At 37.5% G+C, this 22,522-nt stretch overlaps 2 protein-coding genes and 1 long non-coding RNA gene across 9 annotated transcripts in view; 1 reads left to right on the top strand and 2 right to left on the bottom strand.

The window, feature by feature from the left end:
- Window positions 1–22,522, bottom strand: part of nfascb (neurofascin homolog (chicken) b) — a 139,245-nt gene that overhangs the window by 24,425 nt on the left and 92,298 nt on the right. For 3 of the 5 annotated variants that reach the window (XM_062053282.1, XM_062053286.1, XM_062053287.1), the window contains exon 1: window positions 8,489–8,636. The exons of 1 other annotated variant lie outside the window; for it this stretch is intronic. The gene's annotated coding sequence lies outside the window, so the exon portion shown is untranslated. Of the gene's footprint in view, window positions 1–8,488; window positions 8,637–22,522 lie in introns of those variants that run through there. One more of the 5 variants, XM_062053283.1, reaches the window with a different exon arrangement.
- LOC133653711 (uncharacterized) lies at window positions 108–14,704 on the top strand. Its single transcript, XR_009826764.1, has 4 exons — window positions 108–357; window positions 627–708; window positions 7,837–7,884; window positions 11,376–14,704. It is a non-coding gene; the product is annotated as an uncharacterized LOC133653711 (long non-coding RNA).
- On the bottom strand, window positions 8,956–22,039 carry LOC133653709 (calcium-independent phospholipase A2-gamma-like). Of its 3 annotated transcripts, none has more exons than XM_062053288.1 (10): window positions 21,930–22,039; window positions 18,958–20,326; window positions 18,709–18,861; window positions 18,487–18,644; window positions 13,280–13,374; window positions 13,031–13,202; window positions 12,907–12,964; window positions 12,632–12,826; window positions 11,352–11,806; window positions 8,956–9,067 (listed from the first exon to the last, which is right to left on the bottom strand). In XM_062053288.1, the coding sequence occupies exons 2-10, from the start codon at window positions 20,272–20,274 to the stop codon at window positions 9,022–9,024; spliced, it is 2,649 nt and encodes an 882-aa protein (XP_061909272.1). In that variant the 5' UTR covers window positions 20,275–20,326; window positions 21,930–22,039; the 3' UTR covers window positions 8,956–9,021. The 3 variants fall into 3 exon arrangements, with proteins under 3 accessions (XP_061909272.1, XP_061909274.1, XP_061909273.1); XM_062053290.1 differs by having other exon boundaries at window positions 18,958–19,581; window positions 21,930–22,017; XM_062053289.1 differs by lacking the exon at window positions 8,956–9,067 and having other exon boundaries at window positions 11,194–11,806.

Raw genomic sequence — 22,522 nt, 5'->3', positions numbered from 1 at the left:
ATAAAGTGCAATTTTAAATTTCCCGCTAAACTTCCGGTTCAAAACGCCTTTGGAGGATGACGTATGCGCGTGACGTCGAGAGATCCACGGAAGTGTTTGGACCAATACACAGAGCTCTGTTTTCTTCGACAAAATTCCACAGTATTCTGGACATCTGTGTTGGTGAATCTTTTGCAATTTGTTTAATGAACAATGGAGGCTGCAAAGAAGAACGTTGTAGGTGGGATCGGTGTATGCGGCTGGCTGTAGCAACACAACGAGGACTTTGACTTGGATAGCAGACGCGCTAGCGGCGAACTCACCTTGACTTCCTACGTCTCCGGGCCGCCGACCGCATCGTGAAACGCTGGAACGCAGGTGAGCACGGGTGTTGATGAGCTGAGGAGGGCTGGCCGGCGTAGGTGGAGCGCTAATGTTTTTAGCATCGCTCTGACGAGGTCCCGTTGTTAAGTTAGCGTCGTTAGCAACAGCATTGCTAGGCTTCGACAGGCGTCGAATACACATTAACCGTGTATTTACATGTCCAGTGTTTGGTTCGGTGTCTCCTGATAGTGGTATTGTTGATCTTCTGTCTATCCTTCCAGTCAGGGATTAATTTATTTTGTTTCTATCTGCATTTGAGACAGATGCTATCACGTTAGCTCATGCTAAGAGCTTCGTCGATGATGGGTGAAGTCCTTCGTCGCGCCGCCGATCGCTGGAACGCAGGTGAGCACGGCTGTTGATGTAACCGTGTAGTTACATGTACATGGTTTAATAGTATTGTTGATCTTCTGTCTATCCTTCCAGTCAGGGGTTTATTTCTTTTGTTTCTATCTGCATTTGAGAACGATGCTATCACGTTAGCTCAGTAGCTAAGTGTGTCACCGATGTATTGTCGTGGAGATAAAAGTCACTCTGAATGTCCATTTTGCGTTCTCGACTCTCATTTTCAAGAGGATATAGTATCCGAGGTGGTTTAAAATACAAATCCGTGATCCACAATAGAAAAAGGAGAGAGTGTGGAATCCAATGAGCCAGCTTGTACCTAAGTTACGGTCAGAGCGAAAAAAAAATACGTCCGGCACTGCCTCTAGTTCTTCACTCTAACGTGCCTCATCCACGAATCGTTCATCCTCGCTCAAATTAATGGGGTAATCGTCACTTTCTCGCTCCTAATATCTCTTGCTCCATTGTAAACAACAGGGAATTGTGAGCAGCACTACCGCTTGTGACGTCACGCTACTTCCGGTAGGGGCAAGGTTTTTTTTATCAGCGAGCAAAAGTTGCGAACTTTATCGTCGATTTTCTCTACTAAATCCTTTCAGCAAAAATATGGCAATATCGCGAAATGATCAAGTATGACACATAGAATGGATCTGCTATTCCCGTTTAAATAAAAAAAAATCATTTCAGTAGGCCTTTAACTTTAATTTTTAATTCGAATTAGAAACAATACTCGGTTCAATGTGACTCTCGATTCAAACCGATTTTCGCTATGTATTAATTGGTATAATAATAATAATAATAATAACTGGGATTTATATAGCGCTTTTCTAAGTACCCAAAGACGCTTTACATGTTAAAAACATAATAATTAAATAATAAATATAATGAAACTTTTTCAAAACAGGTGACAGGGTTAGAAAAGCTATTTCCGGTTGCATTGAAATGGCCTAAATAGTATTTTTAAAAATGGATCCTTTTGAAAAAAAAAAGTATTTTTTTTTTTTTTAGTATCAATTTTTGAAAATTATGAGTTGATTCATTGGGGCGGTATAGCTCGGATGGTAGAGCGGCTGTGCTGTGGTTCCAGGTTTGATCCCCGCTTCTGCCATCCTAGTCACTGCCGTTGTGTCCTTGGGCAAGACACTTTACCCACCTGCTCCCAGTGCCACCCACACTGATTTAAATCTAACTTAGATAATGGGTTTCACAATGTAAAGCGCTTTAAGTCACTAGAGAAAAGTGCTATATAAATATAATTCACTTCACATTCGGAATCAGAATACAAAATAATCGCGATTTGGATGTGAATTGATTTTTATGCACCCCTACTTGTCTTGTGAATAGAGAGAGGGGGCATTTTGTCAACAAATGCATTTCAATAAATGGGACATTATCCGGGAAAATGGGACAAATAATTGTAACAAATAACTTAATTTTCATTACAAATTACTGTTGAATCAGTTAAAAAAACAACAAAACAAAAACCAAGACATGCTCAAATCGAAGTTCAAACTCACGTCCCTTTCTCCGCCAGTTAGTATGATAACTCCGAGCTATCGAACGTGACAGACAGACAACATGCAGAGTAATGATTTAACACCAGTTTTAATGCTATATACACTACCGTTCAAAAGTTTGGGGTCACATTGAAATGTCCTTATTTTTGAAGGAAAAGCACTGTACTTTTCAATGAAGATAACTTTAAACTAGTCTTAACTTTAAAGAAATACACTCTATACATTGCTAATGTGGTAAATGACTATTCTAGCTGCAAATGTCTGGTTTTTGGTGCAATATCTACATAGGTGTATAGAGGCCCATTTCCAGCAACTATCACTCCAGTGTTCTAATGGTACAATATGTTTGCTCATTGGCTCAGAAGGCTAATTGATGATTAGAAAACCCTTGTGCAATCATGTTCACACATCTGAAAACAGTTTAGCTCGTTACAGAAGCTACAAAACTGACCTTCCTTTGAGCAGATTGAGTTTCTGGAGCATCACATTTGTGAGGTCAATTAAACGCTCAAAATGGCCAGAAAAAGAGAACTTTCATCTGAAACTCGACAGTCTATTCTTGTTCTTAGAAATGAAGGCTATTCCACAAAATTGTTTGGGTGACCCCAAACTTTTGAACGGTAGTGTATATTAGACAAATTCATTAGTTTTGTTTTTGATAAAGTCCTAATAATTGTGATGAGCTAAGACAATCCGGTGAGGTATATTTGATTCATATTTCTATTAGTGTGATGCTGCTTATGCTTCAACAGTGTCATAAAACAGTGGGGAAAAAGTGTGTACAGTACACACATTCAAAAATAAATATATATAATAAATGTGTATAGTGTACACATTTAATTTTTTATTCAATTTGATAATTTGAGTTTGTATGTGTTACTATAAAACTTGAAAATGTCGTATTATAATAATTGTATGAATCATTTAAGGAACCTTTTTTTTTTTCTTGCTTGAGCACCTGCCCCCCATAATCTCTGGTTGCAGCTAAAGTGTTTTTCACTTTACAAACCTTGACTTTGTTAGCGCAGTTGGCTACATTGTTGTTGTTAGCAGGCTGGCTAGTTACTGAAAGCTAACAAAGGCCACGCGCGTCTAAACTGTGTCATTTGTATCAGTTTTGTAGATAGTTGAAACAAACTTGGTTGGAAAAAGAGTTCAAACATATAATATAAATACATAAAATCTACAATGTGCTGTTTAATGTCCAAATCCAGGAAATAAGAAGCGGTATATGACCACAAGAATATCCATCCATCCAACCATTTTCTACCGCTTGTCCCTCTCGGGGTCACGGGGGTGCTGGAGCCTATTCCAGTTGCATTCGGGCGGAAGGCGGGGGTAAGAATATCGGTTGGTAAATTGGTAGGATGTAAAAATGGATATAGAGAGTATTGTTGAAAATGGAAGTTTAGGGGTTAGGGTTGGAGAGACAATGGAAATAAGCACATTTATTAAACTGGAAAAAATCAGTTAAGCACTCAAGACAGTTCAACAAAGAAAGGCCACAAATCTGATGTCATAATTCCTGGCAAGGAGTAAAATTATGTGTAAGAAAATGATTTATAGATGTATACATTGATGCAGTGTTTTTCAACCTTTTTTGAGCCAAGGCACATTTTTTGCGTTGAAAAAATCCAAAGGCACACCGCCAGCAGAAATCATTAAAAAACGAAACTCAGTTGACAGTAAAAAGTCGTTGTCTCAATTGTTGGATATGAGTTTAAACCATAACCAACCATGCATCACTATAGCTCTTGTCTCAAAGTAGGTGTACTGTCACGACCTGTCACATCACTCCCTGACTTATTTTGAGTTTTTTGTTGTTTTACTGTGTGTAGTGTTTTAGTTCTTGTCTTGCGCTCCTATTTTGGTGGCTTTTTCTCTTTTTTTGGTATTTTCCTGTAGCAGTTTCATGTCTTCCTTTGAGCGATATTTCCCACATCTACTTTGTTTTAGCAATCAAGAATATTTCAGTTGTTTTTATCCTTCTTTGTGGGGACATTGTTGATTGTTATGTCATGTTCGGATGTACATTGTGGACGCCGTCTTTGCTCCACAGTAAGTTTTTGCTGTCGTCCAGCATTCTGTTTTTGTTTACTTTGTAGCCAGTTCAGTTTTAGTTTTGTTCTGCATAGCCTTCCCTAGGCTTCAATGCCTTTTCTTAGGGGCACTCACCTTTTGTTTATTTTTGGTTTAAGCATTAGACACCTTTTTACCTGCACGCTGCCTCCTGCTGTTTCCGACATCTACAAAGCAATTAGCTACTGGCTGCCACCTACTGATATGGAAGAGTAATACACGGTTACTCTGCAGACTCAACAACAACACATCATTTGCAGACTATAATTACTGGTTTGCAAAAAATATTTTTAATCCAATTAGGTGAAATTAGATTATCTCCCACGGCACACCAGACTGTATCTCACGGCACACACAGTGGTTGAAAAACACTGCTTTAATTTATACTACTAGCCCGTGAGTGATATTTGTACCTACCTTTCTCATGTTGCGTCTATTCTGGACTGTCCCTCCTATCCACCCCATCATGATCGAAAAGTTGTTGTTGTTTTTTTTTTGTCAAATGTCTCTCTTATTTTTTGGTATAATGTATAAATCCACAAAATGTCAGGTCAAGAAGCCTGGAGATGTCACACCTCAGTATTAGAGTCCGTCACTGCCGCTTACACGCTGCCTACCCAGCTGATGAATAATGAATGAGCGCCATACAACCACCTACACTCTCTGCACTTCACTGTTCTTCAACAGGCACTCACCATTACGACAATTAGTTTCTTTCAAACTATAACGTTTGCATTATAAAGCGAAACTCCGTGCAGAACACCTTTTATCTTAGTGGCCACGGAGAGTTGATGTGGAGAAATACTTTTATTTATTCTAATGCTGTCTGTTTAGGTCAGAGTGGTTCTCAGAAATAGGCTAGAAATGAGCACAAGAAAGCAGAGAATAATCCCTATCGGGGGCAAAATTGCATTCCTGCTGATTTTGATGACATCTAAATGTGGGCTTTATTGTTCCCTGAATAACTGTTGAGCCCAGTATGAAAGCAATGTTTGTTTCTCTCACATGCATTTTGCATGTGGCAACCCTCAAGTCAGATGGCTCCATGACAACAACACCCATTATTTACAAATACAGAGACTATTATTTATTTTTTTATATTTCTTAAAAATACACAGTTGTATATTTTAAGAATAACTGAGTTTAGTTTTCATACCCCTGCATGCATGTCCTTGCTACTCAGGAAAGTTCATTCTAACGAATCATAGGCTGCATTTATGTGTGGGCTGTCAACAGTGGGCTGACTCGCAGAGGCTCTCAGGCATCCAAACACATGTTGGAGCTGATACCAGAATCTTAGATCACCGTCCATTCATCATATTGAGCAGGATGTGAACAGCCGCTCTTGTGCCTCGGGCCAAGCAAATAAGCGGGCGCAATCGCTCTTGGCATACTTTTGTGCAATCGAGCAGAGATCAGTGCCATGCACCACTCTGCACAGGAAGAGGTCAGCTCATGACGACAAGATTGTCTCCATGATCGCGGGTCTCCGTTGGCACGTGGGACCTCGGAGCTTGAATAGAAGCAGATTGTAGACAAGGGGGATGAGGGTGGGGGTCCGCGACACAATCTGCCCGTATCAGTTGCACATTGCAATACTGTGTCTGTGAAGGAGGGTTGGACTAAGAACATTTTATACTAGATCAGTGCGACCAATGGTGATAAAGCAAGTGGGGCAGTGGTCCATAAGATCTAGTGGAAAGCAAACATTACAAGTGAATGTTTACTTTTTTTCCATTCAAGGGACGGCGTGGCTCAGATGGTAGACCAGCCATGCCAGCAATTTGAGGGTTCCCTGTTCGATTGTAGCTTCTGCCATTCTTGTCAAGGCCATTGTGTCCTTGGGAAAGAAACTGGTGTATGAATGTGAATAAATGATAAGTGGTGGTCTGAAGGCTTCGTAGGCGCAAATTGGCAGCCACACTTCGGTCAGTCTGCCCCAGGGCAGCTGTGGCTACAAATTAAGCTTACCACCATCCACGTGTAAATGTGGAGTGAATGAATGATGGGTTCTCAGTTCTCTGTGAGAAAAATTAAATCTAAATTATTAAATATTTTAATGTAATCCATCCATCCATCCATTTTCTTCCGCTGATCCAAGGTCGGGTCGTGGGGGCAGCAGCCTAAGCAGGGAAGCCCAGACTTCCCTCTCCTCCAAGCCACTTTGTCCAGCTCCTCCAGGGGGTTTCTGAGGCGTTCCCAGGCCAGCCGGGAGACATAGTCTTGCCAACGTGTCCTGGGTCTTCCCCGTGGCCTCCTACCGGTCGGACGTGCCCTAAACACCTCCCTAGGGAAGCGTTCGGGTGGCGTTCTGACCAAATGCCCAAACCACCTCATCTGGCTCCTAATCCATTATTATTATTACTATCAGTACGATGATGTTCTTGTCATATGTCCCTGCCTTTTTGTTTTCAAGAAAACAGCATAGTGAGTGTGACTGACGTATACTGAATTTTACCTTGGCTGTTCAAAAAACCCCAAAAAACAATAATTTCACAAATGGTGTATTTGATGTATGTTAGCTTGAATGCGGTTTTCACAAGGGTTGTCTGTTGAATTATGTTAAGAGTTTATTTCTTTCAAACATGCTCAACATGGTACATAACATCACATAGTAACCCTTGCACAACTCAACATGTTCGAAAAGGAGTAGGAAGAAGCTATAGGCTTATTTAACTCTACTCCTCTCTGTATCACAGCAAATACTGATAGTTGGTTCACTTCCTGTGTTTAAACATGACCAGTTTGACGCAGGTGAGAATAAAAACTACTTACAAAATATAACTAATTCATACATATATTAATATATATATATATATATATATATATATATATATATATATATATATATATATATATATATATATATATATATATATATATATATATACATATATATATATATATATATATATATATATATATATATATATATATATATATATCTATATATATCTATATATATATATATATATATCTATATATATATATATAGATATATATATATAGATATATATATATATATATATATATATATATATATATATATGTACATATACAAATACATTTATAAATGTATATATATATACATATATTTATATATACATACACATACAGGATAGGATAGGATAGGATGCTTTATTATTGTCCATTCTTTAACATGTACAAGACACATAAGAACTGAAATTACATTTTCGGCACAGTCCCACTAAGAGCAGACATACGTTACACACACAAACACACACTTTATATACACACACATCAATTGTATATCTGCCACTAACAAACAAATAATTTGGGATAATTAAAGAGGATAAAAAAATCATTAATCTCTGTGTCACCATTTGAAGTAGTTCTTATGTTATAATTAAATATGTACAGTCAGAGCAATACAAAAAAAATGCTATATGAGACAGCAAAACGTTGTAAAACTCAAAAGCGATCTATTCATAAGAAACAAAGGAATTCCAGAATTTTCTTGAAAAAGTATGTGAGTTGATTTAACGACAAATGTGTTTGTGGAATTGGTTAGATGGAGAATGCTGGAAGGTGGCGTGATCCCTGGATGCAGAGAATGCAGGTGTGTGCAAATAGAAGGTCCTTTTATTAGGTACCAACAATGAAGAAGCATCACATCATGGTAAGGTAAGCAAAAAGGCTTAACACGGACATTAGACAATGAACTAGTGTTGCAAGGAAGACGACACTGGCAGATAAATCCTACTGATTGGCAATCAGGGACAGGTGAGGAGAAAAGCACTCACAAGCATTGATAAAGTACAAGCAACACAGACCACAAACAGGAAGAAGAACCAAAAAAAGAGCACTGGACAAGAAGAAAACACTGAAAAAATGATAATAATAACAACAATAATAAATTGAATTACCATTGTTATTTATTAAAAACAACACTAAAGTTCAAAACAGTCACGAGCGATCATGACATTGAGAGATAATTTCCCACTTTTGCACAACCTGTTGATGCACTTCTCCATCCCGCCAACTACTCGAGTGAGACTGAGTGAGATCATTAAAACCTTGACCTCCATTGATGTTTGTCTTAAAAACAATCTTAAGGACACGAAGCCTCCTTCACATGGCAACACTAACTCCACTTCAGATGCATTTCAATGGGAACATAAAAAAAAAAAGTCTGGTAATGGTGATGGTAGTGACAGTCCTACCTGGAAGTACCGGAGTAATTCTTGGGTCCCTTTTAATGTGTTGCCGTGGAAACCAACCTCTATTTCCTTTCCATCTTCAGTCTTGCTCGCGTCTCCACCAGGTAAGTGAGGCTTAGAGACAAGACATCAAAAGCTCTCCAGGATAGCTGCTCAAAACCCCGGTCCCACTAGGCCTCGGAGAATACACGCATAGTGGAATCCAAACAAATATAGCCAGTGGGAGGGCAGTGGAGAAATACAAACTCGGACTAGCGTGCCATATTAGAAAAGCAACCACGACTCATTTCAAACATTACAATACCCTTTGTGAGGTGGATATCAGAGGAGCAAATACTAAGTCGCATGTGGATTTCTCCACTGACCTTGTATCTTAACTGTGACTGGCACAGGCACATTTAGTCAATAGACCATTGTTTGGAATAAAGCAGGCCTATTGTGGCGTTCTCAGCTACGAGACATATGGGTGGGATTTAACTCCTGATATTCAGTGATTGGATGGCCTCTCACTTAATGATAAACTCTTACACCGTTTGTCAAAACTGATTCATAGCCTGGGTTGATGCAAAGTAGAGTGGACAGCTGGTGAGAAAAATACACATTAAATTTGAAATAAATATGGATTTATTCTTAATAACAAATATCACAACATTATATTTTTAAAAAAATCCACAGATAAATAGGAGTTGCAAAATTTGAATGCCTGGTTAATAACTATATGGCTGTATTTTCTTTTTCCAAAATAAAGTGCGTCAACATGCTTTCCTCACACATTTCTGCTTCGAGTCGTACAGAAAAAAATTGTCTGTAAATTGTTAGTTGTTGAAACAATTGCTAAAGCTACAGTAGATACTAACAACAACAAGCTAACAGGGATAGTAGATGATAAGTACAAAACACCTAAGTAATGTTATTGTAATTTTTTAAGAATATATTTTTGAGACTAAATGAATTGTCCTAATGATACTGTAAATTAAATAAAAGTAGGTAATACTTAAGACTCAGTACCATTGTTACCAAAAACTAAATACAACTAACCATGTATAAAAGCTATATCATTTTGTTTGTATACAAAAATGACCCATAAATATAATAATTGAATATTAACTACATAGCAGGTTATCGGTTGTATCAAGTGAGGCTGGACTATTCAAACCATTTTAGGCTATGTTCACTTTTGTGGTTTGGTACTCTGGTCTGGACCAGAGTTTACAATTGCACAATATACTGTATACATCTGTACATAACTATTAGTGCTGTTAAATGATTTATTTATTTATTTTTTTTTAAATCAGATTAAACACTTTTGAATTCAGCTTTATCATGATTAATCACAGGTTATTACTCACTTGCATAATTATTTTTTAATGTTAATCTTTTTTAAATCAACATAAAGGCTGTATTTTTAGCTTATCACATGAGTTAACTTCTTAATTTTGACAGCCCTAATAATTATACATAAATATAAATTGATGTGTAATATTTTTTAATTGTATATGCATACAGTCAGGGGTGTCAAACTAATTTTAGCACGGAGGAAAATCTGTGCACACGCAGGCCGGACTATTAAAATCATGGCATTAAAATAAAAAAATAAAGACAACTTCCGATTGTTTTCTTTGTCTTACTTTGGCCAAAAATAGAACAAACACATTCTGTAAATATTACAATAAAAATATAGAAAAAAATACCGGCAGCAGTAAAGTTTAGATCCATGAAGGAAAGAAGAAAGTGAATTAATGTTTATAACTAAATAAATTTACATATGCATGCAAATTTGTTTTCTTTTGTATTATTTTTGTAATGAATTAAGTAGCGTTTAGGACAACCTTTTTCCAAAACACAATATAGAATGCGAGATATCACAGGATAATGCATACATTTATCATTTTTTTTCAAAACGGTTACAAAAAAGTGGGACCCCAAACATTGACTGTGGGACCCCATTTTTATGACTTGATACCATTTTGAAAATTCTTAGTGCCAACACTGATGAGAGTATTGGTGCGTGCAAAACAGCAGCAGGCGGCTGTGGCCTGCGGGCCGAATCTAATACTAATCAAATATCATCCCGGGGGCCATAGATCATTTGACTTTGACACCCATGCTCTCGTCTAGGATATGCTATGTGTTAGCCAACTCATGTAGAACCACGACCCATCATCAAGCACTTACTGAAAATCATTTCATCGTGTAGAGCTTTTGTTTAAAAATACATGACTGTTAACATAACGTGGCATTGCTAACTTATATATGTGTATTATGTATAGATACTGTATACTGTATACATATACTGTATATATATATATATATATATACACACACACATATATATACTGTATATATATATATATATATATATATATATATATATATATATATATATATATACAGTATACACGTATCTATATATGTCTATACAAATGTATATACATATACAAACACAAATACATATTAACATACATATATACACATACATACATATACATACATATATATGTATATATACATACATAAATATGTATATATACATACATAAATATAAAGACATATTTACATATTGTACATATATATATATATATATATATATATATATATATATATATATATATATATATATATATATATACATGTATACATGTACATACATATACATACATATATACATACATACATACATACACGTACACATACACATACATGTACCATATACCACCATTCCCAAATGAACCGGACTGAGATGCATCTCTCAAACAATTTTAGTCTGCTTGTTTGTTCACCCCAAGGTTCACATTTGACTAAATAATCTGTACCAGCAGAGCAATTTTGACTGAACCAAACTTGACAAGGGTGAACACAACCTTACATCCATCTCTGCTTCATCACCCAGGTCCTCTCACTGATCCAGTCCTTGGTTCTGCCAACAGCCGATCGCTCTGCCCCGAGCACCAAACAGAGCCGAGCCAGTTTTAGCCGGTTTCTCTCTAGGTAGACCTGGGTGTCTCTCTCCAGCTGGTCCAGGGCCTCCGGCCGGCTCTCGTCTAGGGTCACCTCAGCACTCAGCATGGGGTTGAAGCGGAAATAGACATCGCGGGCCAGCAGGTCATCTAAAAGTGTGTGGACGCCTTCAGTGTCGGTTGCACTGCTAATCAGGTTACTGATTTTAGCCCTCAGACTGGTGGAAGTTGTAGGGCCTCTCTTTGGGTTGTCATAGCGACCGGTGCCGAGGGACAGCACACACTGGAATGGGTGGTGGGGCCACAATAGTCTGCTCTCATGTACAGCTAAGGCACAGGGGTTGTTCATGATAATACCTCCATCCTACAGTGGAAAACATATAAATCAGGGGAGGTACTTGACAGGTTTTTGGCCTATTTTTACTTCACAGATTAAAAAAAAGTATAATGTAAAGGGCTTAACATATTTTTTTACCTGCCATTTAATGCAAGGTGTGGCACTGCTGCACTAAATTAACAGCATTGGCAATTACCACAACCAGTTTTATTTAGTTTCTGTATTGGTTAATACACCAGTATTTAGAAGCTTTTTTCATATGAATTATATTTTAATGCTAACATTTAATATTAAAGTTAACCATTAGATTTTAAATCGAAAAAACAACAATTTATTTATTATTTGTTGAGTACTGCAGGATGTCAAATTTACTTACTTGCATTTCTGAACATAAAAAATATTTATTTTAAAAATGTCTCATCTGTACCAAGTGGGTCATGGGAAATTGTAAATTATATTTGTATTTTAAAATATATAAAAACATTTTTGCTAAATAAATAACAATACAATTCAATTACATGGGTTTTTGAAACATTTCTGAACTATTAATTTTTTCTTGTTTACAAATGTGAAGTGAAGTCAAGTATATTTATATAGCGCTTTTCTCTAGTGAAACCCATTTTCTAAGTTACATTTAAACCAGTGTGGGTGGCACTGGGGGCAGGTGGGTAAAGTATCTTGCCCAAGGACACAACGGCAGTGACTAGGATGGGGCAAGCGGGAATCGAACCTGGAACCCTCAAGTTGCTGGCACGGCCGCTCTGCCAACCGAGCCACGCCGTATATTTGAATTTTATCAATACAAGTTTGACCTACTGTAGAGGGGAGCTTCAAGCAACATCATTTTCTAACCTGGTGGATATCACTTTGCAAGGGGAATTCCTGAAAGTATCCCGGAGCGGCTGAAGACGCTCGCACTGCCTGCCACATGGGGTAGCCAGAACCTCCTGGATAGCGGCTCAGAGATCCTGGTTTATGGTTGTAATTGCAGAAGACGAAGGCCTTTGGACTGTTGCCCCAGTTGACCACTGCGCTGACAGCTGAAACCTGAAAACATAGGAACAAAGAGCAGCCTCAGGTTAACTTTGAACAAATCTCGCAAAATGAAAAAGGAACTTTGTGCTTACCTTGGGGCTCAACTCATCACTGGCTGTTTTGATGAGCACTCTATCACCAAGCTTCTCTCTGATTACAATACCAACTCATTAATACACCTATACCACAACTACATAGCGTTGACTGTGTGCATACCTTAGTATGGTTTCCCAAGTCTCTGTGTTATAGTAAGAGTGATTCCAGCCCATTTTCACCGTGCCAACCAAACGGTTCTGACGGAATACTTCAGAGCCAAAGCGGCGATACATGTCAGCGCACTCCTCCAGGGAAAAATGGGCCAGGCCAAGCATGAAGGCCAACACAGCACCTATAGTGTCACAATGTGACACTGATGACTTTTGCCTTTTTTATTGCCACAAGATCGTACTTTCAGCTCTTAGTTACCTGTGCTGACCCCACAAATGTAGTCAAACAGCTGATGGACCTTCTTTCCTGTCTCTGCTTCCAGTAATTTTAATACCTGCAGAGGCACCACACCTCTGGACACACACAATACAACAAAAACAGCTCAACACCCTGTGTACAGGCGTACATTTTGAGCGCAAACATAGAGGTTGCCAGAGCGTTAATTTACAACTACAGTGCTACCTCAACATAAGACTGTGTCTCGGCTTCGTGTTATGCTTTAAAGGTGAACTGCACTTTTTTGGGAATTTTGCCCATCGTTCACAATCATTATGAGAGACAAGAACACACATGTCTTTTATTTTAAAGATGATAAAAAACACTTGGAAGATGTGGCTAACTATTGTAGCCTTCAAAGCCCTCTAAAACAACTTCAAAACCTTCCATCAACGTTTTATATACACACTGCAAGTATACATATAATGTAGTAGCAGACACATAATAACAGTATGTCATATTTACAATATTTACCGTATTTCAGTCATTTTAATCATTGCCGTAACTCATTCTTTGGCGCATTTATTCCCGTTTCCATAGCAGCGAACGTTCGACAATGTTCCTACTTCTGGATACAAAAGGCTTGTGTGTGTTCTAATCAGGGCAGACTTACAAATTTTGTAGTAACAAACAGCGAAGACATATTTTCATGAGTGACAAGCCTGAATGCCAGACTCTTACCTCTGGAAGACAAACATTTTTTTATTCAATATACTTAGGTAATTGTGAAAAATATTGACATTTAAAAAAAGTTGCAAACAGCCTTTTAACTCTTTGCTTGTTGATCTATTGGACCCAAACATATGTGACAGACAAACTGTCCTACTGTCTTTAGGTCTTTCCCAGATTGGTTTGTAAAACTAATTCTGATTATGTCAGGTTACTTCAAATTTAAATGGCTGCCCATTTTCTTTGTCCTATTTTGGCCTTTTGCAGGTGGTAAATTAAAAAAATCAAGATTGTATATAAAATATGTCTTGTTTGCATGTTAAAGCTGTCATTTATTTATTTAGGCACACATCCCGATATAAGACAAATAGCAAAGTGGTACAAAAAGAGTTGAAAAAGCAGAGGAAACTAATTACGACAGAACTAAATCATGTACCAGTATTTTTGGTACTGGTTTCAAATTGGTTCGATCCAGAAAGACCATTAAAATTGTGGACTAATGATACTGCTGTCGATATATTTTATAATCCAGCTGACGTCATAATTATGACACACTGCCACATTCTCTGTCACATGATGAATATGAATAAACACAAATAAAAAAGCAACATCACGCAAAAGTTTGTAACACAACAATATTTCCTCCTAGTCCCCCAAATCACGCATGCTACTAAGAGTTAGAGTTGGTTTTAAGTGAATCCCACTGAACTCACGACTGCCACTATGGCACGCTTAATCAACCCAACCATCCTCTTTTTTTGATTGATTGAGACTTTTATTAGTAGGTTGCACAGTGAAGTACATATTCCGTACAATTGACCACTAAATGGTAACACCCGAATACGTTTTTCAACTTGTTTAAGTCGGGGTCCACTTAAATTGATTCATGATACAGATATATACTATCAGATATATACTATCATCCTATTACAGTCATCACACAAGATAATCACATTGAATTATTTACATTATTTACAATCAGGGGTGTGGGGGCGGGGTAGGATATGGACAGCAAGTAGTGGACATAGAGAGAGAGAGAGATTAGAAGGCATAAGAAAAAGTATCTGCATTTGATTGTTTACATTTGATTATTAGCAATCCGGGGAGGGTGTTAGTTTAGGGTTGTAGCTGCCTGGAGGTGAACGTTTATTGCGGTTTTGAAGGAGGATAGAGATGCCCTTTCTTTTATACCTGTTGGGAGCGCATTCCACATTGTTGAGGCATAGAAAGAGAATGAGTTAAGACCTTTGTTAGTTCGGAATCTGGGTTTAACGTGGTTAGTGGAGCTCCCCCTGGTGTTGTGGTTATGGCGGTCATTTACGTTAAGGAAGTAGTTTGACATGTACTTCGGTATCAGGGAGGTGTAGTGGATTTTATAGACTAGGCTCAGTGCAAGTTGTCTAACTCTGTCCTCCACCTTGAGCCAGCCCACTTTAGAGAAGTGGGTAGGAGTGAGGTGGGATCTGGGGTGGAGGTCTTGAAGTAATCTGACTAGCTTGTTCTGGTATGTTTGGAGTTTAGATTTGAACCAGGAGTCTTAAACTCGGGGCATGCAAACGATATTTTGTGGCCCACTTCCTTAATGTGAAAGTTTGATGTAAGTGTGGCCCGCGAGTATTATTATGAATGGCACTTGACAGTGTTGTGTATGGAGCTGGACGAACATACCAATCACGGTAGGGAATTTGGCTCTCCAGAATTTGTGGTTTTCCAAAGCCGGTTTTCACAATCTTCCTGGAAAGTTTTCATATTTATGGACATATAAGGATTCGCAACCTTATCTTTTTGAAGCTGAATTTATGGAGGATGAACTACTGCTTCTAGAAGCGAGCACAAAGGAAGAGTGAAACGTTTGAGCAGACGGAAGCCGAGAGAGTGAGGTGAAAGAGAATCGAAGCTGCAAAATGTGGAACTTGAAGCCAAGCTATTTGGACATAAATGGACCGCTTACCCATAATTAACCGGAAAAAACGTCCCTGGCCAGCGGGACCAAACAGAAAACTGTCCATCGAGTGAGTCACACTTTATATTGATTATGATACATGCAGCACATCATGCGTGTATCATGACAGACAGCATACGCTGTCTGGATAGCTGTGTACAAACAAAATATGAAATGTGGGCTAATACTTTACAGACACTGTAATATGATTGTTCATGTTTTTCAGTCAGTACAGATTGGTGTCCTATCGCAATGTTGTGCATTACAAACTCAAACGCGTTCTGTGCTGACGTAGAAGCTAGCTTACCTCTTGCCGTAGTTAGCTTCTACAGCTAATACCGTAACTCGCCAATGTGTTAGTATGCTAGAAAACGAGTTTGCTCTTACAATAACAATGTCGCTACAGTTTGGTTATTACACAGGTTACGGAACGTAAATTAAGTGTTGTATTGACTGTTTTGAATGCATTTTTAAAGTGATTTAGTGGTAAAATTGATGGCTCTCATTAGCTACTTTGCTAGCCACCAAAAATAAGACAATTTTTATGTTAGACAGCGAAAAAAAAACAAAAAAACATTTTGTCTTCTTGTCTCTAATAAGGATTGTGAACGATAGACACAATTCCAAATAAAGTGCGGTTCCCCTTTAAGTTGCAAGCAAAAGTGTTTGTTAAAAGCATCCACGCTATTAGTTGGCGTATCGAATGCCACAGTTTACCCCTTGAGATCAGACGAAAACATCTGCTCTAAATCGCTAGCATTAGCTTAAGCTAGAGATGGATATAACTTTCTTTTTACCAACAAAAGGGAAGTAAGGAAGTCAACGTAAAGGACAGTGCTGAGTAGAAGTGGATGATATGCATTGAATTAAAGAAAGAAATCATCAAAAGAATGGCACAGTGTGTCACCCACTTGGTAAAGCAGTTTGAATATATCACTGCTAGTTTGAAACATACTGAAAAAGTAGAAGTCGAACACCAGCCAAGGATGTATATATGTTAGGGGTATAACGGTATGTGTATTTTTATTGAACCATTTCGGTAGGGGGGTTTCGGTTCGGTTCGGAGGTGTACCGAACGAGTTTCCACACGGACATATTAAGTAGCGTAGCGCACGTGTTGTAAACAATGCACACCGAGGTACAACACACGGCATGCTAGCAACGACCGGGCTACGACAATATATAAAAGCCAGAGCTGGAAGACCCTCCTGCCTCGTTAAGATCTCCCGTTTGGGAACACTTCGGCTGCGCGGTGCGGAGGACGGAGGTTTGCCGACATTGTTCAGCAGCGGTAAGGCATCCTTCTGCCAACACGTCAAACATGCTAACCCATTTGAAGCGGCACCACCCCCAAGTGAACATCGCTTCAACAAAGATACAAGACGAGCAAACAGCTCCCACCTCTTACTGCCAAGTTAGCCAGGTTGGGGGGGAGAAAAGTTAATCTGAGGCTGAGTTGACTTGAAACAGTTTAATGTTGCACTTTTTATATGTAGAAGAAAAGTTTTTTCATTTTATTTAATCTGAGCAACAACTTGAGGCAGTTTAATGTTGATTAACGTGGACGCCGACTTAAACACGTTGAAAAACGTATTCGGGTGTTACCATTTAGTGGTCAATTGTACGGAATATGTACTGTACTGTGCAATCTACTAATACAAGTCTCAATCAATCAATCAATCAATCAATCAAAAAAAGCACTTCATATGTAGAAAAGTTTTGTTAAGAAACCATTCTGAGCCTTAGCTTATTTAGTTTTTATTTTATATACGTTGACCACATTAACCCTGGCAATGGACCCTGTGTGTATACATTTTGTATGTTATGCCATTGTTTACAAATTTGGTAAATAAATAACCAAAACATTTATATTTTGTTGTTTTCTTACTGTACCGAAAATGAACTGAACCGTGACCTCTAAACCAAGGTACGCACCCAACCAAATTTTTTGTGTACCACTACACCCCTAATATATGTATATGTAATAACATCTAAACAAGGGACATTTATCCATGAACATATGGAAAAGATACCGCAAACGTCTTATCTCAAAGGTAAATGTTGTACATTATTATTATGATTATTGTAGTTGTCAGTACTACATTATATTGTATTGTTTTATTACAATTTTTCTTATCTAAAAGTCTGTTTTTCTTTTTAAAAAACATGTTTCCTGGTAATGTTTTTTATTGGACAAGCACAAAGTAAATTATTGAGACATTGATTTGAGATACATGTGTTTTGAGTTAAGAACTCCCTCAGAGAACCAATTAAGCTTATAAGCATTTAGCAATTCAAACAACACAGTAACAGTACATTTGTTAGTGTGGTTGTGGGTTACAGTGGTGTAGAACTGCATTGCATCATACTGATAGCTGTTTCTAATGGTTTGGTTTGGTATTTATAGCTACATGAGAGGACACAATATACTACCCGAGCATAATTATAATTGTAAAAGCAGATTTATTTGATACAGCACTCATAATAAATTTGTATGTGTACCTAATTTAGTGGCATTTATGTAAAACAGAATGGCATTTTTATGTTTAACCATATAAACAAACCACGACTCTCTTACCTTGTACCACCACCATCAATAGAAAGCACTCTGATGCCACGCCCTTTGACCGGGTCAACATAGCCAATAAGAGCCAAAGCTTCTCTTATGGCACTCTGAAGAACCTGGTTGTTTCCATAGACCCGCCGCTGTCTCAGTAATGTAACAGCTGTTTTTTCCTGGTTAATTTAAGGAATTAACAGGAGTTTATGCTCAAATGTAATTGTTTTGCTTGCAACTGACCTGCCACATTAAAGCTTTGCATGATGGGTAACGGATCAGGTGGTCATTCAGCGCCTCCACAAAGGTCGTCAGGGCCTCTACAGAGGAAGCCTGCCTCAGGCCTTGGATCAACCCATGTACTAGTTCTTCTGCCTGCTTCTGGCTTACAACAAGCTGACAACAAGCAACACAAAATGTATTAATAGCACATGCAAACTGAAGGCTATTATATTCTTGATTTGAATCTCGTAGGAGGTGTCATTGGCTCACCTTTTTATTCAACCCGGCTCCTGGCGATGTCATGGCAGGCTTTCTGGTCATGGACAGACGGTCCTGATTCAGGTAAGCCCCCAGCAGGTCAGGTATGGCTTTTGTGGGGAGACGGAAGTAGTCCATGAAGGGGAAAGTCTTCTTTCTGTCTGCATTGAGCGAGTTTGTCGCATTTTGGAGATTTGTGCCTGTGTCCTCCAACCTGCTGGACACCTTGAAATACTGATTAATATGACTTGACATCTGGAAATGATTCTCCCCAAAATTGGTTGAGTTATGGGTGTTGTGGAAAAAGTCAGTTTCAGGGTTGTTGAGGTGTTCATTAATGTCTTTCTGTGATTTAGACTGTAGAGTTGCTTCAGTTGGATTCTGATGGCTAGCATCATCAGCAACTTTTGCACCAAAGTAACTGTTGATGTGTCTTGCAAAGTGACGGTAGCTATCCTCCCAGCTGTTGCCATGGTTAGGTTCCACTGTTGCCTGCTCCATACTTGATTTTATTCCACTCTCTCTGAAAGTTATGATGCGATTACTATGTATGTTTCTCCTTTTCTGTCTTCTGTTGGACCCTGTGGTTGAAGACATGATTTCATCTTTCTCTGCAACTTTCACTTTGGAAAAACCCTGAGAGAAGACGGAGTTAATATGACTGGCGACGTAATTGTAGCTCTCGCCAAATCTTGTCGCCAAAGAACTGATGTGAAAAAGTTGCAGTCCAGATTTATTCTGGACCTCAAGATCCAAGATCTCCTTCCTTTCCTTCAAGGGTTCTGTTCTGTCTTTGCCTTTGGATGTAATGTTTCCAGCTGCCTGCTGACTTTGAAAACGCTTTTGTCTCACACCAAGATATGTCGGAGTTGTGACAGCATCACCGCCATTTTCAGCTATGGGCACAGTATCCTTGTTCTTGAAATAAAAGTTAATATGTCTGGACAACCGATAAAAAGATTGACCCAGGGGTCCTCCCAGAGAGGCTAACTTAACACTGTTCTGTGTGTCCTCAATGACCCCAATAGGAGCGTGAGCTTTGAAAGCATGCCTGTCTGAGGACGAATAGCATCGCACAATCTGCAGATGACTTATTTCTTTGGAAAAAACCCTAAGAACGATTCCTTTACACAGATTAAAATGTGTAAAAATAGCTCTTTGTTCAAATCTGGAAAGATGAGGTGATAATAATGAATATCTACGGAGGTGGAGTGCTTCATGGCCTGAATGTGGGGACCTTCTGAAGAGAACTATAAGGTATCTCATTTTACAGTATGATCTCAAACTCCTGTCCATAGACCTTAAATTGATGCTGAGGTAACGGACCATTGTTGACCCAGTCGCTCAAAGTCCAGACTACAGATGCATATTGAATATGGTTCTGAGGAAAACAAGATCACAGGTGGATTTATTTGTTGCAACCAAAACGCCAAGTATAGCGTAGACTCTTTAAATAACTTCAGGTCATGCATAACAACAACAACAACAACAACAATACATAACCCTGGCCATCTTGTGATGCAATTCAAAAATTGTGTAGTGCTTTACATAGTAAGGAATAACAACTCTTGACGATCAATGTCAAAATGGAGGATTATTATTAGCATAGGTCTTATTGATCTCTCTTTGAGGCAGACGTGCTAACACATGTTGCCAACAGCAAAACAAAAAACAAATGACTAACAATTTGTGCTGAAATCACCTTTGCTATAAAACAGGGCTGTCAAAAAAATATCACACTAATCATGTCTATACGCAGACAACCCGCACAATTTATTTTGACTGTAATGTACAGTACATGCTCTTTTACCTTAATCAGAATCAGAATCAGAATCAGAAATACATTAATAATCCCTGAGGGGAAATTAAGATTTTCAGCACAACGTGGATGGTTACCTGAAAGGCGGCACAGGTTGTTTTAAGATCGATGATCTGGTCAATGCATACGTCGGTGTAAAGAAGAGTGATAAGTGTGAGATAAATAAATGTGGTGGATTCAACATAAGCATTTTAAAAATGTTCCTGTATGACACTCTGATTATAAAATTGCATTTGTGTCCAAAAAAAATAAATAAATATATATATATATATATATATATATATATATATATATATATATATATATATATATATATATATATTTTTTTTTTTTAAGATAATTTAAATTATGCAAGCAAATTAACCCGAAATTAAAATTGTGATTAATTTTTTATTTTTTTTAAGTAATCATTTCACAACACTACTATAGAGTCAAGACACGTGAGTGATCATGTTGTGTTCTACATTTCAGTTGTGTACTTCCTAGTCACTGACACTGTTGGAATGCAACATGAAACCTTGTCAACATTGAAACCTTCCCTTATGTCCTTGCACACACATACATGCATAAATACACACACACACACACATACAGTATATGCATATACAGTATATGTATGTGTATATACATATATATATATATATATATATATATATATATATATATATATATATATATATATATATATATATATATATATATATATATATATATATATATATATATATATATATACTGTGTGTGTATATACATGTATATACTGTGTGTATATATATGCATATATACTGTCTATGCATATATATATAGATATATATATGCATATACAGTATATATATATATATATATATATATATATATATATATATATATATATATATATATATATATATATACTATATATATATATAGTATATATATACATATATATATACACATACATATATGTATATATATATATATATACACACACACATACACATACATATATGTATTAATTTATATTCCCATATTTATGTGAGTAAGACAAGAGTAGAATTCAACATTGTTCACTACAAAATGTCTAAAGGCAAAGACATGCAATAGTCAGGTGTTTTTACAAGAACAATGAAAGGTCAACACAAGTAGCATTTAGCTTAACCTTGAATGACATATATTGAATATTTACCTGAAACATCAAGCTTTTCTGTCCTTACATCTTCTTTTCAGCTAATTGTATTTTAAAATCCACTTGTAACCCTGCCTCGAACACTATTTCACTTGTGTTGTGATAGTTAATTCCTTGCTTTCTATAAAAACAAGAACCTTATTGGCTGAGCTTGGATGGGTGGGGACAGTGGGCGTGGTCTAATGCTTAAATTATCGCAAACAGGCTGAAGGTCACGTGCTGGGAAAAACACATGGTCGGTAATGTTAGCAGCACTTTAAATCAAAGCGGGTGCGCACGCACACAAGCAAACTAAACATAAATGATGCTCTCAGTTAAGTAAACACATTTCTACTGCAGTTACAATGTCTAATGTCTACAACACTGAAAGTCAGACACTTGTCAACCTAATATACATTTATGTATGCCAGGATTGATTTCAAATTGCACATCATAAAAATAATAATTGTAAAATTGTATTCCAACATGACTTACAGTACACTAATGGAGATGTAGTGACATCTAGTGGATGCTTTTTTCACCAGCTGCTAAAAAAAATACTCCTGTGCCTAAAAGTGTTTCAATGACCCAAATACGCAATGCTTTTGAATAGT

The sequence above is a fragment of the Entelurus aequoreus genome, linkage group LG07 (genome assembly GCF_033978785.1).
Source record: "Entelurus aequoreus isolate RoL-2023_Sb linkage group LG07, RoL_Eaeq_v1.1, whole genome shotgun sequence".
NCBI classification, from domain to species: Eukaryota; Metazoa; Chordata; class Actinopteri; order Syngnathiformes; family Syngnathidae; genus Entelurus; species Entelurus aequoreus.
Note: the sequence above shows the minus strand (reverse complement) of the source record. Positions and strands in the feature narration are given on the sequence as shown.